Genomic DNA, 18,252 nt, shown 5'->3' on the forward strand with positions numbered 1-18,252 from the left:
TGTTTTTGGATATGGATTTCAGTCAAATAACCATAAATAAATTAGCTCCCTGAAACAGTGATTGTCCAATTGTGGCTTATTGCCAATTCTGGGCATGGCAGGCCTGTCTAGGCCGCGTCTTTATTGGTTTTAGATTCCAACAACCACAGCCAACATTACCACGATAATGTTTATGCCTCACTTTCCACAACTTGCCAGTTTGGCGGTCTATTTAAACAACAAAGATTTCCCATCACTCCCTTTGCTTGTTAGTGCCTCTGCTGCCTCACGCCAGTATCTAAATAACACCTACAGGCAGGGAGGTTAAAGATATTAACTCATCACTCCCCCATTATATCTATGTAATCATTTGTAAAAGCCTAGATGCAAAACTCTAACTTTGTTCCACTGCTGCAATAAACATTTCAAATGTTACTTGTCGGACCAAAATAGAGAGAAGTATGTAAGTTAGACAACCACACAAGAGTCATGTTAGAATTAAATAAAAATCTGATCTGACATTTTTCTTGATCAGCCTTGCAATGCTGACTTTTTGACCGGAAAGTTCAGCTTAAGCATTTAGCATCAGTCTTGCACCATGATATCATAATTATCATAATGAAGGGAGGCTTTTACAGGGTTTTCTTTTTAAAACGAGTCACCTGGGAACTAGAGTCATCTGCAGAGGATGCATTGTAAGCTGACCCATTAAGCCAACCTAGGCTTAATTAGCTTGTGCTAAATGAACTGCTACAACTGTCATAATTTCAGCTGGCAAATCGAGGTCTGCTTTTGTCTATATCTTTCTGAAATGAAGAATCCATTGTTTCAAACATGACAGAGTTCAAGCGCTAAATCTGTCCCTGTCTGGACTGAAGGCCAGAATTGTGTAACAACCGTAAGTAGGGACAGCAAATCTTAGCATTTTATTATACATAAGTACTGTGTGTCCCTTGCAGAAATGCAATAATGTTTGTTTCTTCATAGTACTGCCAGGGATGGAGTGATGGAGCATCACAAGACAGATGAAAGGATGAGGGATGGTAGGGGAATAGAAGCAAACATAAAAAGAGGCACACTGCCGGCTGTTTAGTGCAGCACCTTTGCTCTGGGAGTGAGGGGATAGAGAAGAGAATGGCGTCACTTACCTCCTTGCTTACTCCTGTCAAGATATATGGAGACCCTTCTGGCAAGACCTGCGAGCGGAGGGGGAGGAAGCAAGTGCAAGGGGGAAGAGGTAGGGGAGGGAGGAGAGTGGGATTGCAACAAAGCAAGCACAAATTAGCAAGGATCCCATAGCATGCAGACACACACGTTCATTCATACACTTAAAAAGAGTGACTTCAGGAGTGTATTCCACATGCATTCAATCAGCAGAGGGATGAACAAGGCTGCTGTTTCCCAGAGTGTCGTCTCTCAAATGACTAACAGATATGATGGGATGGAAGAATGAAAGCAGAGAGACTGAAGTGTTAGCAGAGCTGCTGCCTTTGCATCACAAACAGCGGCTGTGGAAGCTGCACAAGGTCCCAAACCTCTGAGCCTGCAGGGCACAGAATCACAAATCCCTTTGCCACAGGACAGAAAGCAGACAGGGGGGAGCTGCTGCTGGACGAGAGAGGACCCTGGGTGTGAATGTGCATGGGAATAAGACTCTGAGCGAGGTTGGCAATGAAAAGGACACATGGTCATAATTTAACTGGGGAAGAAGTTGTGTGTGGTTAAAGACATCCATTCATTTAAATCACAGCAAGAGTTGTTGTTGTGGAGGTTTATATCATGGGGAAAACTGCCTACTGCCTTGTTCAGCCTCGCTGTTGAGGGGGAACAATCACAAAACAATATCAAAAGAACCAGAAAAGTAACAAGAGGCCACACACAGACAAAGTCTACAGAGATGGACACTGATGAAAAAAACAGCACACAAGCCTGTTATTGGATGACAGGGATGGGATGAGGGAGGACAGGCTGTGCAGGTCTGTGTGTGTGTGTGTGTGAGAGAGATAGAGATAGTTTCTGTGTCTGCCAGCATCTCGCTGAGAAACGTTCAAGATCTTGTAGCAAATGCTTTCAGAGGCAGTGCAGGTTTTAGGCAGTACAAAGACAGACCTGCGTAATATTTCATCAGGTTCTATATTATTAATGCAGCTGAGGCAATGCTAAAAATCTTAAAAGTTGAAAACACAAACATATAATAATTGTACTCCATCTGAAAGACACTCCAAGTAACTGTAATAACTCTAAACTGACTACTGAGCCAGGAGGGGAGGTGCTGTGCGTGAATACAATAGGGAAATGGGAAAATGAGCGAGCGAGAGAGAGATTGCCGATGTTTTTGAAGCCTGCTTCCAAGTTTCAAAAATATATCTGAACACTATAACTTGAAGCTGGAGTCCTCAGTAAAACTTTTCCTGGAAAGACGTTAAGTCGAGCGGATGTTGATATATTTATATAAAATGTATGCCTCGGCTGTAGTCCGAATGCAGAAGCTACACAGTGACTGTCGCTTACGAAACGTCCAGGATAACAAGCACACCATTAAATGTTAACGTCTTCGTGAAAGCAAGGCTTCGGCTCACTGCGAGAGAGTCCTCCCCAGAGCAAGTCTCTCAGGGCCATTTGTGTCGGGAGAGTTACACAGACAGTGATGCTAGTTAAGTGTGTCACCTCTCTGTTGGTCCCCACAGAGCTCTGGGGACTCTGTGGCGTTGTAATGATGGAGACACATATGTGCAAGCAGTGTGTGGTCCACATCTCTGTCAGCCAGTGAGTCAGCCATCCTGACAGCTCGGCTCGAGTTGCAACCAATTAGCTAAATAGTTTTCTCTAAAAATGCATCTGAAAGTTGCAAAAAAAACTGTGCTCTCGTGTGCTCATGTCATCATGCTAGGTAAATTCTTTGAAAACTGAGCGCTAGTTAACGACTGCATATACTGAACAGTACTTGGAGAAACACACAATCATTCCTACAGCTGTCTCAGTTTCCCCCAAAAAAACTCTGGCCCAGAAACGCCGAGAAGAGAAATGCTCGAGGCGAAAAAAAAGCGGAGCAGTGGAGAGAGTGAGTGGGTAACCCAGCACAGCAGTGGGGAGGGATGTCTCTGACAAGTGTGTACTGTGGGTGTCAGGCCTGGTTCAAATATTTGTGAGTAACTCTATCTCACGATTTAAGGAGGTGTGTCAACAAAGGAGGTAAACATAGAATCCACCGGTGTCCAAGTATAAAATGATCAATTATATTGACAGAAGACAAACATCGCTACAAGTAAAGAATGAGTAATGAAAAACATATTGTACTCAGATTTATTTTGTGTTCTTGAATAAACTGACCATATGAAAGCCTCCTGCCGTGTTAAACTCGCCCGAACCTTTTGACAGATATGCCATGTTTATCATGTATATGACAAATAGGCTGAGGCAGGCGGGGTCCATAACAGGCTTTAAATTAGCATTAAACTCACTTTGAGTGATGGAACTAAATTCAGACCTGTGATTCAAAACCTGCCTCCAATGTGGCAGAATCAAACCACACAAGCAGTGCTGTTCTCCAACATGTGAAATACCGTGCTGGACTTCACAGTGTAGTGGTGTGGGCTCATACACACTAACCTGCCTCCTACGACAACCTGCTGTGAGCTGCTCCTGGACTTTGACATAACCAGCAAAGGTTTGTTGCCGAAGCTTCTGCATCTGTTACTTTCTGTTACTTAGATTTTCATACATTTTTGCATTCACCAAAAACTTTAGAATGAATACACCTATATATATATAAACTAAACTAACTCTTTGGTTTTGAGCTTTTGAGACATGCTGTGCTACAACACCAAAAAAACACCATTCACCAATTGAATCCATTAAGAGCTTCCCCTGCAACAGCGTTAGTCGCTCTGGTGTGAATATCGACTGTACATAAAGATGGACTATGCATCTTCAATTCTTCCCGCTATCCAGAAATGAAGCCAAAATATCCTGGCTACAAACGCTGACATCTTGTACCGGCAACGTCATTTGGAGCCAGAGTCTGCGAGTGGTGGCGATCGGGGCTGTGTGTGTGGAGAGGTGTGGGAGTATGACTGGGATGGGTTGGACAGTGGAGAGGTCGGTGAGTAAATACAGGAGGTACACTACTGTGGGGGTATGGATGGGGGGGGGGTGAGGGGCATAGTAGAAAATAAGAGCGTTGATCTTTACTGTGAGCGCTGGCTGAGGGCTGACCTCGGGTAGTGGGCAGCATGTCAGAAAGACCCTGCCAAGCTGTCACCATCTCTGGGTTCTTCTGGTCGGCAAAGTTCTTCCAGATGCGTAACGCTCCATCATCTAGAAAGAAAGGAAGGGTGGAGGTTGGAGACAGAAAGATAGAGAGAGGTAAGTTAAGAGTGAGAGCCAGGAAAGAAAGTGGGTGAAGAAAAGGTATCTATCTAAAGATACAGCAAAGTGAAAGCAGCACACAGACCAAATACTTGTTTGCATTCTTAATGGATTTGGAAGGGCATTCTGTAATGTGCAGAAGATGATGATGAAAGCCGGACTCTTTTTAAACAAAGCAACACAAATGCATTATTTGACCACGCACACACACTTCTCAAAAGAATAAATACAAAGTGTAGAGAAGCATCTCAAAAAAGCTCTACGCCTGAAAGTATTTTGTCATGAGATACAAAGAGAACCAAGAGTCCCTAACATTAAAAAAGCCTGTCTGAACAGAGCAGCTGCACCAGAGCTCTGACACTGAGCTAAAGATAAAACACGTCCATGCACTCACACGAGGAAGCTATTACAATCCATAAAATCTCCACTTGATTTACATTCATTTTTTCCCCTTTTTTAATGCCGTACATTTTATATAAGTGCTTTTTTCGCCGATATCCTTCAGAGCATGGCTTCTGTAGAAGTGGTGCACAGTACAATTTGATCAGATGGAATTTAAATGTATTAATTGCTGAGCTTTTATCAAGGTTTCTGGAAGTGTGCAATGAAACACATCGTTCATTTGCAGTCTAATATTACACAGAAAACAAATGTTTGTTTCTGTGTGTGTTTTAATGTAGAGCTGTGTTCTACAATTCCACTGGAATGAAGATAAAGCCACGGAGGGTTTGTTTCGTTGATGAATGATGATAAATACACACAAGTGTTTTGTGTATGTGTGTTCGTCAGGGTAAGAGTCAAGTGCTGCTGCTGCAAATGAGTCTCTTTGTGATTTCTGGTGGGTGTTAACATTTGAGCTACTCACTGAAGAAACAAAAAGACTGATTTACTAACATGAGTTGTAGCTCCGCAGCTTACTGCATGCTCCTGACTTCTCTATGTCAGTGTGTGCGTGTGTGTTTCCAACCTGTTGCAGTGAGCAGTAACGAACAGTCATGTCCGTTCAGGTACTCCATGGCTGTGATGCGAGTGTAACGAGGGTTTCCGTTGTAGAAGTAGTCGAGCCTCTCGCCCTTCTCCCAGTCCCAAAAACTACAGAATACAAAACCACACATCATTTACATTTGAAAAAAACCATCAGGTATGAAACAGAATCATTTACATAATGGTCCTCTTGACATTAAACTAATCTGAGTGCGTGTTGTGTGTCCCTGACCAGATGCTGTCCTTGTCGGCCACAGCGATGCAGGTGTTGAAGGGGTGGAACTTCACGACAGACGGCACTCCAGGGTTACGGTTGATGAATATTTGATCATCCAGACGGGAGACACCTGGAATGAAAGTGGCACAGAGGGGAAGATGGGACGGGGTGGGGGGGAGAGTTGTTAAACCAGAATAGGAGCAATTGTAAAAAGAAGGAAACCATCTTGATTAACTCCAGCAGCTGCAGTGACCCTCACTGGCATCTTCACACTGTAGCAGCAGTATCACAGTTGTTACAGTTAGTTTTTGGAGGTTTCTGGTATGAATACTGTATTTCCTAGAATAAAATCATGGCTATATACGAAACTAGACACCAGGACTCTACGGCATGGAGCCGTGCATCTTCCTAACCTGCAATAACAATCAAAACCTTGTTCAAACAAATAAATGAATTTAGTCAACAGAAAATCTGACATATTCAACAGAAAGACAATAGACATTGAAATAGTGGCGATGTAACATTTTCACTGTGAACCTGGCGCAGAAAATGGGTGAGACCTTGACTCTCTAGAAGAGCAGCGCAGCTCACACGCAGGAGACGCACCTGAGACGAGCAGCTCGCACATAAGAATTGTGGCAACTCATACCTGATAACACGGGCGTCTAAAATCACACATCCAGAGTGGCCTGGGTCTAATGCTGCTCCTGTATATAACCAAGATGTCTGCCAGTGTTACAGTGGAAGCAGTAAAATGTGAAATGCTACAAAGTCAATCAAGCTCCATCACCCAGTTGCTTGACATGACTTGAAGCTACTCGTCTGAGGACGGTGCTTAAAGGCCGTTTGGATTGATGCCTTGTTGTTCTGCTGAGGTTATGGAGCAGCAGGATGGTGTATATACCTTTATGTGATCCAGTCAAAATAATCATATTAAAGGAGCATGTCCTTCTGTGGAACAGCTCAGTGATGTGTTTTTAGTGAGGTTTATAGCACAGATGAATAAGTTAGGTCGGGCTTTGGCTACACCGGCGATAACTAATGTTATATATATATATATATATATATATATTTTTTTTTTTTTAGATTTGTTGACTGGAAGAAAACATGGAACTCTTGTGATCTGAAATGTTTTTCTTATTCATTGAAAACCTTAAATGCTTGATATAGTTGGAGGGTCTCGGCACAACGTGTCCTGAAGCAACATAAATCTAATACTTCCCTGCATTAACAGCAAGCGCCCTCGTGCTGGCTGCTGTGGTGAAACACTGTCTGTACATGTGTATGCTGACATCAGACAGATGCACAGAGACCACATTTGAAATGCACTGGTTGTATGAAGGCACAAACCAGTTCAAAGACATGTAACTGAGGATGGGTAATTTAATATGTTGTTAAAAAAAGAACAAAGAAAATAGAACAGAAATAAACAGCAACAAGGCATTTATGAAACATTTTATGACTGAATAAATTACATATGGGAAAAAAGTAAGGACTATAGCATTGTTAAAAAAACAATGTAGAACTTGGGGTTAAGCAACAAAATGAACTAAAGATATGACACAATATACGGTAGGAGATACAAGGCCATGAGGAAAAAAAACCTCTCACTCTCTCTTGCATGTGTACCCCTTCGGCAGGTTTTGATGCAAGTGAAAGAGTACCAATACGCCAATGCAACTGATGAGTTCACCGCCTCACCACACGTTGTCATGGCAACTACATCCACCAGCTTGCCAGCCTGTCCTTGGCTACCTGAACGTACTCTCGACACTGCCATAATGAGATGAAGAAGAATGATAAAAAAAAAATGTGTGGCTGTGGTGGAGAAAAAAATTCAGAGGGAAAGGTAGTTACAAGAGCATGATCTTCATCATGGATTTACTTTTAGGAACTTCTGTCAAATCTGAAAGTACGCAGGACTTAAGAACAACATGGTGTTGAGGTCAAGATCACATCAACAAAAGAAAAACAAGCTTCAGAAAAAAATTCAGAAGCCTAAATATTTGTGTTAGTTCTTTTCCTTCGTGTATTCCTAACTTTGCGGTCTTTCTCTCACTTTCTCCATCTTCAGTCTCTCTCTTTCTCCATCTCATCCTCCAACCTCCTCTCCGCTTGTTTCACTCTGGAGGGAACAGACTGAATGAGGGCAACATTACTACTTCTCTCTTTCAAAAAACTGGGAGGATGGACGGGAATTCAATGAATTAGCAAGCAGTCAGAAAGAGGGGGTGAGAGACGTGCGTGAGCAAGCCTCAGCTCTGACGCCAATCGCCTCGTGAGTGTGCATGTGTGTGTGTGTGTGTGTGTACGCGTACGAGTGTGTGTGTACAAGGAGGGGGGCAGCCGATGACGTTGGGGTTGTTAGCTATTCTGTTTGAGAGAGCTCTGACTTCACATGGGAAGCCTGCGTGTATCCTGGCTCCCTGGGCTCTTTAATATGTAGGGTTGGGCGTCTTCGTACGTGTGAGAGGGGAGTCCTGTGACTCATAAATCAGGTTGTGTCTAACAATCCAGTGAAACCAGTCAGTGCTTCCTCATCATTGCAAATCATCTGCACTTTAAGTCACATGTCTGCAACAGAGCTGTAAACCTGCTATGTGTTCAAATTTGACGTTTTATTTAGACGGCATTGATTTCAGTGTCCTCCTGCCTTCATCCAGGATTAAAACATTGAATTAAATGTAATTCTGACAAAATCTCAGCTTGTGCTCTCTGATGTCAACACTGTATTTGACACTGCAGACAACAGAACTATCAAAAAGGACTCTCCTAAATTGGAAAGATTCACATCATCTCAGACAGGGTCTATTTTCAGTCAATCTAATAAATAATAATTAATGTAATAAATAAGTGGCTTGCAGTACCGGCTCTGCCCTTTTTAGCTGCATGTCTGCCCCCCCGTCTTCCCACGCTTACTATCCTGTCTATAAAGGTAAAATGCCGGAAAAGTCACTTAAAAAAAATCACAACATATGAACTTAACTTTGTGTTTACGTTTGTTTAAGTAACCAGGGACATCGATGGACAGATAATGATTAATAGGCCTATGGCAGTTCAGACTTTGGTTAATACTTGCTCCCAGAGCATGTGCATCAATTATATGAACCAGGTTTTGAGGTACATGTTTTTGATATTTGTATATATAAACTATGTGTCAAAAAGTAAAATGTATTCTCAAACACAGAATGAAGTTATATACCAAGAACTATGATAATTAAACAGGGGTATCTGCTTGATTTATTGCCCTCTGGACAAACAGAAGTGCAATACTCACTCTCAACTTCCGGTCTCAAGTCATACGTTTTTTGCAATTTAGCTCCAAGCCTAAAGTGCTGTTGAGGTTTTTGAAAGTGGTGAAGTGGACCAGAGACAAATTGATGGTGAGTCATTCAGTTTGGAGTTTACTTGCGTGTCACTGACCTCTTTGCGTGATAATTCGGCTCTGCTTCCTCACACGAGCATTTCTCAGGAACCTCCACTGTCGCTCCATCCTCACCTGGCTCTCCAGGTCGTGCTCCTCTGGGATCTGAGAGGGTGGGTGAAAAAGGAGGAGGGAGACAGTGAGCACTTTAACAGAGCAAACACAATGACTGTTTGAGAGGACCACATCCAGCACAACAAGCATCAAGAGGTGCCACAGTAACACACAGCAGCTTTAAACCAGGTTCAAATTACAGATACCATGACTGCTACGCTCATTACTGATAAAGGGTCACCATGGAGGTTTCTAATCTGGTTGTATTCATGACGAGGCAGATTACAGGAAACCATGACGCACACTGGAGCAAGTTTACCAGCATCTTTGCTGCCCTCGCAAATATGGTAGATGCCAGGATCCTCTTGATGGTGCTCCTCTCTTCACTTTCCTATCATTCACTCCCTCTTTCCCCCTCATAAGACTTCCCATCCTCTCCTTCTCTGTTGCCTCTTTTACTTGAAGTGCCTCTGGATAATTCCTGTTTATCAGTGGGGGTCTCTGACAAAACCTCTCAGCACACCAGTGAATTATTGAGTTGGATTTCAGCTAGATATGAGAAACACATGATAAAAAAAGAATAGAATAAAAGTTGATATTAAACATGAGGGCGGTTTTCTTGTGAACAAACACAGTTATAGTCAGTGTTACTCACCAGAATGCATTGTGTTTATCTTTGAAGCCTAATTAACAGTCTGTTGATCAGTCAAGATGATCAAACTCCAAATGAAACTCATTAATTTACATGAAAATTTCTTGCAGAGCAGAACAAAAGGTTTTACAGATCTCTGTTCAAAACGGTGGACTATGAGGAAAATGCTCTTTGGTTTCACAGGTATTTTAAGTTGCAATACCACAAGTATCTCACTCTCATATTTAACTAGTTTGCAATGTCTCATAGCCTTCCTACCTTAATGTTTCTTTAAATATTACCCTCACTGTGTTCTGAAATTTAGCTCAAACAATTGTCATCAACTGACCCACTGGTTCTGTTCAGCATCTTCAGCTATCGATCTGGTTGCCAAATGCTAAATCCACAAATATTTGTTTTCTTTTCCTCCACCATGGAGGCCATATTTTCATTAGCCTGATTAACGTAAAAAACTATTGGAAGGATTACCATGAATTTTGGTGAAAGGATGCTGCATGGATCAGGGAAGAACCCAGTCAGTGCAGATCTGGATCACAGGGCGGATCCAGGAATCATTTTCCACTTACTTTAACATTGCTAGATAGAGCATTAGCCTTGGCAGCGGTGTGTGTTCTCTGACCGCCCCTCTAGTTTAATATGTGTGTGGATCTGAGATAAAATATATTCATAATGAGCATTAAGAGTTATAGGTAGATGTCATTTTTCCACTTTAGATCAAGCCATGTTAGCTCTTTCCCCTGCCTCTAGTCTTCATGCTAAGCTAACTAAAACCTGACCCCAGCTTAATACTAAACACTAAGGCATAAGATTGATATTGATTTTACCATTTTATTCTCACAGAAAACAAAGACATACATTTCCCAAAATTGTGAACTATTTCTTTATGGCTCAGAGTCACGATATGTTCCCCACTGAGACTATAGATCTCCCTGACAACTTTTCTAATCATAGCACAGGCCTGGATTATCTCATTACAATGCTGAGTGGAGCTCAGACTCAGATAATGAGTCGAGGTGTCAAGTTCACTTCATGCAGTCACATCTGATCACATCTGTCGAGCAAAGCGACAAAGTTAAAGGTGTTAACTTTATCAAGTCTTATGTAACAACATGGCCTAGACAGATGTTCTGCCAGCTTTATTTCACTAGTACAGAATGACTATTTCTGCTAAAAGTATTAAAGTTGTAAATTGAAAACTCTTTCATCATGATGCTTATTTGAATAAATAAACAACAAAGTGTAAATAGCAGAACGAGCCATAATTGTGTGTGTGTGTGTGTGTTTAGATGCTGGTTGCCACCGTGTGCTTATCAAGCACATTTCTAGAGCGATGCATCTCATGCCCACTGAATTTTAAACAGTCTGACACACGCACGAACGCACACACAACGGGGAAAGGTTGTAGTAGGCAGTTTAGCCAAGATTCTGTTATACTGAGCAATCAGTGCGTATGTGTGTGTATGTGGTGCCGTGTGACTTTAAAACAACCGTGTGTGATCAGTGTTCCTAATGTCTTCACTCAATGTGCATGTTGCTTTAAAGGAAAACAACACCCCTGAGTGGAGCTTGTGAATAAATATCGCTCTATGTTTTTTGTAAGTGTGTGGAGTCAAGTCGCGTTTATCTGTATCTCATAAAGTGTCTCTCAGGCTTTGAAGCTCTTGACTGGGACTGGTAGGAGGCAGATTTCGCAGTCAGACTGAGGTTGACATATTCCCACAGCTGTGTGTGTGTGTGAGTGTGTGTGTATATACCAAGGTAGGAGGCAGCTGATACAGCGGTTCCCAGGGTTTTGGTCCTGCACCGTGCCAGCCTCTGATGTAACACATAATTAGACCCTGAGGTAGACTAAAGCCTGTGTGTGTTTGAGAGGGAGAGATTTATGCATATATTGTCTGCAGAGCTCTTCACACTTCACATTGATGGTATTCTATATGGCCAAAAGTATGTGGACAACCAAGCACAATGCACGTACTGCATGTGATTGTTAATCATCTCTCTTTAAGAATTCTGAATTTTTTCAGAAGAAGCTTAGTCTTGTTGACAAAGACAGGGCTTTTGACCAAAGTCTTACCACAAATGTGTGTCCAATGGAAGCACATGACCCCAAAAATATCATGGTCAGGGTTTTTTCTGCATAGAGAATTTTGCGCTTCCTCCACCTCCTGACAAAATTCTAGTACAGTGGTAACGGCCTATTGAGATCACGTTTATCCTGGGCCAAATGAATCACTACAGGCGTTTGATTACACACTCTGCTGCTCACTCTCACTCACACACAGACATTCAGACACACGCACACAAAAACATGTAAAAACTCAAGACTGGGTCAAAACAGAGACACAGAGTGAAGCAGTTAATTACTGACAGAGCGGCTAAAACTGTACGAAAAGACCCAAAATGATCACTTTAAGCTGACTTAGTGGACCTGTGCATTGCTTCCTGGGTGTCTGCCATGGGCTTGGTATATGTCTCAATACCATCCCGCCATATTTTCAGGCAGGAAAAACCCTGTTTGTATACTTTAACATTATAATTTCCTGGTAACATTTTATTTTATGATTTGATATTTCCTGTTTTTTTCCTTTCCTACTATGAACTGTTATCATCTAACTTTTGATGGACGTGTTAAAGGTTAATTAAAACCATTTGTTTTTTTTCTAGAACTAATAATGAAATGACAATAAAAAAATAAATGATGGCTCTCAGTTTTTCTGCTTCAGTTTCAAGGATCTGGGATGGTGCCTGCTTCTAATTGTCAACTGTTATTGCTCAAGGCCACAATTAAGTAATATGACAGAGCTTTGATAAGTCAGAAAGTCTTCTATGCACCTATCCTTGAAAAATAATTTATTTGATAATATATTCGTTGTTGGAATCTTGATTTTTATCAGGAGTATGCTGAAGTGTTTGTCAGTTGAAAACCTTCACACTAAGGGACTCAATTACAGACAATTAATTCAAGGAGTGGTAACTTTATAATAATAATAATTCCATTTTCCTAAAATTTGTTCCAAATTACATAGTTCTTCATAAAAATGATCAACAAATTGAAAATAAATTGTAAAGCCTTGAGAACTTAGATTTACATATCTGTATACATACTGTGAATGTGTACAATGATCTGAAGACTGTGTCCATTGCTTAACAATACTCGGAAATAGCCAACGTGTAATGTATGAAAAATTAACAAGAAACCAGTAAATCATTCAAACTTATATATAAGCCCAACACATGAACAGTGATGAGGCCAATTCAGTTTCATTTTAAGAAAAGATAAATTTAGCTGTTTGAGAAAGAAAGCTGCAACCAGCATCGCTACAGGCCAAGCAAACAGCCCATTTCACACAGACACGTTAAGAACAGGCACTGTACCAGTATAACCCCAAACTTTAACAGAAAAACATTATAATTAGACAGACTTAGTGCTGCATGTTGGGAAATGTGCACACTGGTTTGGCAAAGAGGCGTCTATACAATGCTTTTTCAGTGCTGCGTTTGGTTGAAAGATGCATATGAACATTTGTATTTTGCTCATATTGGACATGTCGTCTGAATCTGGACCACGCCCTCCTGCCACAACACATAACAGGCAGGACAGGGTACGACATATAATAGTAAATCTAACTGGAAATGAAAACAGTTATCAGTGATGAGGAGGGGGTGATGCACTGAGGTCTGTGTTGTACACTGTCCTGCCTGTTAATGTGTTGTGGCAGGAAGGTGTGGTCCAGATTCAGACGACATTTGCACAATTATCTGATACATCCGTTTGTATCAACGGCCCTTCTTCCTGTGGCTGTGTGTGACCCCTGTTCCCCCTCACACTCACTTAAGTCTGTAGCTGTGAATAGCTGATAATTGTAGATGGAGATACACAGACACTCCAATGCACGAACACCTGCACACTCACACTCACACACAATGCTGACACAGTGATATGATAACCTGCCGACAGACTTTTCAGGCATCCTCACACACTCACACACTCACAGGGCTTTGTAATGGAGAGGAATTTTATGGCAGCACTCAAATTTTTTGCCAACACAGCAATCTGATTTGTGCTACAGCAAAAACCCCTCTCCTCCTTCTCCTCCGACTCTTCCCATCCAATCATCTCCCTGCTTTTCATCACCTTTTGTTGCCACTTCTGGCTCGTTTCCTGTTCATCCGCTCACCATGCCCTTTATACAGTTTATATCTGTTCAACTACTCGGCTTTTCCTCTTACTCCTCTATCTGCTCGTCAATGTCTGTTCTCTTTTCAAATATTTTACTTCCATCTTCTCTTACTTTTTTCTTTGTGCACTCTCTCTCTCACTCCTTCACGCAGAGTCTTCCTCCTCTTTCCGCCCCCAAATGTCTGTGTTGTAAATATTTTATTTGCCTAAAATCTACTTTTCTTTACACTTTCTTTTTGTATCAGCCATTTTGTCTCATACCCACATGAATATCTAATACTTTTCTAACGTATTTTTCTTTCCCCCCTGTTGGACCCTCATGCTTGAGTCTTTATAAAGATACTCTCCATCTTTGTTTAACCCTGACACAATGTCCTGAAAACATCTTCTTACTGCATCATGTCCCAAAGAGAATGGCATGTTTAGAGTTTTTAAACAGATGGAAGCTTGATTTAATATTATATAATTCTGCACCAACTACTGTGCCTGGTAGAAAGTACTTCTTTAAATCTTTACTCAATTTCACTCAAGAGGACTTTATGGAGCTCACACAGCTCCATTATTCATCTGTACAAGGAGCAGGTTCGTTCTCACACTGCGATCGGTGCCTTCCCTGCTGTTTTTCATAGGATTTCATTCTTTTTTAAATACATTCTCTGTTACAGAGTTCATGTCCTCAGATGACTCAGTGATTCCTGCAGCTATTGTAAAATGCATGACAAACACACCCATGACATCACATCAATATGTACATGAAAATTAAAAATTACCGTTCATACAGTAACAGGATGTCTTTGTTGCTTAGCAACCACTTTAAGCTGCTGATCAAGACCTAGATTGCTTGGCGGAGGAATAATGTGAATATATTGTTTGTTGATTAAAAAAAGATGGATTTGCTCTTTTTCTTTTTTAATTTGATAATGTGTGATTTGCATTTCATCAAAGCAATAACTCAGCTGATCTGCTGCCTTGAGATGAATAGCTGATAACTGATCAAGAAAAACTGGAAGAGTGAGTTGGAGGTGGAGACAGAGATAGTAAAAAGAATGGAGGAGACACAAAGGTGTGAGGGACACTACCTTCATGACAGGCTGAGCAAAATACTTTGCACTCCAATCACACAGGCCCGTCTGGAGGGCAGCACTGATGTAGTTCCTGTGACCACCCGGCTCGTCACCGTCCTCAGCTGCCTGGGCACGCACAAAAACAAGACCAGGTCAAATCTACAGTAGTATATGGCTGGACCTTGTTTGGTCAATGTGTGAAATTGAGAACATAGTTGAAAACTGCTGTGGAATCAATTTGAACGACTACTTTAAATGGAAAGTAGCTAAATCCTGCTTGAAAACTCACTTTATGTTGCCAGATGATGTAATACTTGAATTAGCATATTCATATCCTCCTCATCTCTGTGATCACATATACTGTAATTTAAAAATAGCTGTGCTGTGAGTTCAGCTACATTTACATATAAAATGATCATGATCAAAATGACATCAGCCTCTGTCTGGGTAACAAACCTGCTCCACCTTTCTGACACTCACTGAAGAAGTAGACTCAGAGAGAGGTGAGCATCTCACTCACTGGGCAGCACTGGTGACTCTCCTCTATGGAAAGTAGCTAAGCAGTCGTGATCTAACTATTTTTATTCTCCTTACTCTCTAGTTTTAATATAACTTCGACTTCTGAACATTGTTGCCGTTGGTTACAGATTATGTTATCTACACACTGGCTGAGATACAAATTCTTGATCAGCAGACTTTTCCTTTACCTGCTCTGGTCCCTTGTCAAACATCTTGCGAGTGCGGGGAAACTGGTGGGAGTGGGGTGCTTGTCCTCCCAGTGTCGGGGTGTAGGGGGGCCGTGTGGCTGGCTGATCTCTTGCGGGGGGTTTGGGCACCTCGTTGGTCAAACTGGAGCTGCTGGTGCTGGGCATGGGAGGAGACCCACTGTGGGAACATGTAAATGAACAAAAGACAATTGAGATACAAAGGCAGAGGTTGGACTTTTGTGTAATCACAAGCATACAATATTATTTTTGAATGGAGAGAGAACAAGACTAGTTTACTGATACCTTATGTAGAATGATGCATAAGAATAAATACTTTGTGACCACATCAAGGGCCTGACAGAGGAGTGGGATACACAAAGGGATTTACATTCCGCTTTTATGGAAGCTTCACATGCTTCACTTTTATAACTGAAAGGACGAAGGTTCTCTGACTATATCAGGGACACAGATGTTGACTGTTTTTACATGTACAGTTTAATGTGCTTGTTCTTGTCTTCATATCTCATTAGTTCCTGTCTTTGATCTCATGTTCTTGTTAATGTCCCATCTATATTATGCAACATGTAATGAATTGTGGGGTCTTGCGCTTAAATTAGTAAAAAAAAAAATTCCCCCTGCGCATTTCATTAGGAGAATTGTGCATCTGTACATGATGCATAGGTTTTGATGCTGTACTTGAACGAGCAGGTATATCTGGAAATTCATGTGTGTGAGACACGTTCCCTCACCTGGCTTGATGAATGTGCGTGCCCTTGCTGGTAGGACTGGCTGGAGCCGACTGGGTGAGAGAGCCAGAGTCCAGGATCCTCTGGGGTCGAGCGTTCATCGTCGCCTGAGGAGAAACCGAATGGGTTAAGTTCACCTTTGTGTAATAAAATAATCCCAAATCAGGGATACTCCATCTGTAAAAGCCCACAAAAAGTGGGAAGAACTTTACAAAGTACAGTTTGACAAAATTTCAAGAACTTTATCTAATTAAATGGAGCAGGTAATATAACCTCTTCATTGTGAGTTGTCTAATGGCTGCTCACAAGGGAGGGGTAAACTTAATAAAGACAACAGAGGCAAAGCATCACTGATGAATAGCAGAGTTGTTGTTTACTCAGGTGGAGAGAAACTCGTAGAAGTAAATGTGGTTATCACAGGCAAACACATTTTACTAGCTGGGATTGCCTCTAACTTGATTTCTGTGCTAATTGCAAGATTGCGGCAAGTACATTTTGTTTGTGGTGAGTGTCTAAAAGTTTTTGATGCAAAGTTTATCTACAGCATTTGTGATGGTGAAAAGACATCAGTCACTAAACTTTGCTGTGAGCGCTTCCTTAAGAGGCAACTGGATATGAAACAAAACAGCAGTAAAAGCAGCTAACAGGGTTATTATGGAAATAGCTGTGTCACTAATCTAAGTACTTTTTTTACTCAAGCACAAGATCTATATAATGAGAAAAACATAAAAAGGACTTAAAGAGATACAGACAAAGAACTGAGCAATACACAGAACTTTGGGAGGAGAAGTGAATGTCTGAAGTCGTTGGGTAAAGGCAGCAGTGCACAGCAGACATGTTGCAGAGAAACCTGACATTTCTAATGGCAGAACTGAGCTTGACACTGCAGCATTGATCCTATAGAGGATCCTCTGAGAGATAGAAAGTGGCAGCAGCTATACTCTGGTAAAAGCACATACAAAAGGATCTTGGTGAGATGAGTGGTTATCAAGCCTGTACTATCCTCAAAGGTCACAGGTTTATTCCTTCAATGTCAGCATGCGTCTGTTAACAACCACATATTTTCTGTTGCAGGTCACAAAATCTCACTGTCTGTGTTTTAAAGCAGCAGAGATCACAGCAGATGCCTTTTTACCAGACACTGTGATGAATGTGAAGTTGCAAGCTCATGGGTTCAAACGACTCCATTATGTAACAAGTTCATGGATTATTCATCAACCTTTGCTGATCGCTAACATGTGGTAAACAAACATCACGCTAACGCAGGAGGCCACATGCCTTATCTGCTGACAAGCTTTCCATAAAATGGTATATGCAATGTTATGCGGGGGGTGCAATCGGTTCTACCAGCTGCTACACGCCACACTGGGAAAATACTCCAGTCTCAACATGTTTTCCTTCACTACCTCAATCATCAACTGGTTGGAAAGTGAGTGCATGCAGACACATATAGAGGGATATGAAATGTAATGGTCTGAATGGTCCTGTTTGATTATTGAAGGACAATCTAAACGGCTGGTGGAGAGAGTGCCGAGTGCTCCATGTATGAAGACGACATGGCAGTGGTGAAGGTGGGAGGGGACTGAACAAGGCAGAGCTGGTGGGCTTATGGAGGGCAGATGTGGTTGGTGGAGGAGTGTCACAGGGTAACTGCGTGAGAAGAGATCCTGCATCTGCTGCGTCAGATGAGGGAAACCAGACGATGCTGGCTCCTCAAATTATAATCTCCCCTAGAAACAAGTCAAGTAGCGTGTCAACTATGAGAAGTCAAAATCTCCTGTGATTCAAGAAAAATTTAAGATAAGCAAATCAAAGCAACTTCAACTCAATGCCCTTTGAGTGAAGAAAAGTTTAGGTCATGTATCAAGTTAATTGAG

General features: G+C 41.6%; 1 protein-coding gene across 5 annotated transcripts in view; it reads right to left on the bottom strand.

Annotated features, from left to right (window-relative positions):
- Nucleotides 1-18,252, bottom strand: part of rptor (regulatory associated protein of MTOR, complex 1) — a 155,051-nt gene that overhangs the window by 13,054 nt on the left and 123,745 nt on the right. For 2 of the 5 annotated variants that reach the window (XM_034595924.1, XM_034595916.1), the window contains exons 23-30: nucleotides 16,379-16,482; nucleotides 15,630-15,807; nucleotides 14,938-15,048; nucleotides 8,972-9,077; nucleotides 5,564-5,678; nucleotides 5,315-5,439; nucleotides 4,171-4,296; nucleotides 1,128-1,175 (exon numbers count right to left, since the gene is read on the bottom strand). In XM_034595924.1, coding sequence (XP_034451815.1) covers nucleotides 1,128-1,175; nucleotides 4,171-4,296; nucleotides 5,315-5,439; nucleotides 5,564-5,678; nucleotides 8,972-9,077; nucleotides 14,938-15,048; nucleotides 15,630-15,807; nucleotides 16,379-16,482 — 913 coding nt within the window. The remainder of the gene's footprint in view (nucleotides 1-1,127; nucleotides 1,176-4,170; nucleotides 4,297-5,314; nucleotides 5,440-5,563; nucleotides 5,679-8,971; nucleotides 9,078-14,937; nucleotides 15,049-15,629; nucleotides 15,808-16,378; nucleotides 16,483-18,252) is intronic. The other 3 variants (XM_034595933.1, XM_034595949.1, XM_034595940.1) reach the window with 3 other exon arrangements.

This window comes from Hippoglossus hippoglossus, chromosome 1 (assembly GCF_009819705.1).
Source record: "Hippoglossus hippoglossus isolate fHipHip1 chromosome 1, fHipHip1.pri, whole genome shotgun sequence".
NCBI classification, from domain to species: domain Eukaryota; kingdom Metazoa; phylum Chordata; class Actinopteri; order Pleuronectiformes; family Pleuronectidae; genus Hippoglossus; species Hippoglossus hippoglossus.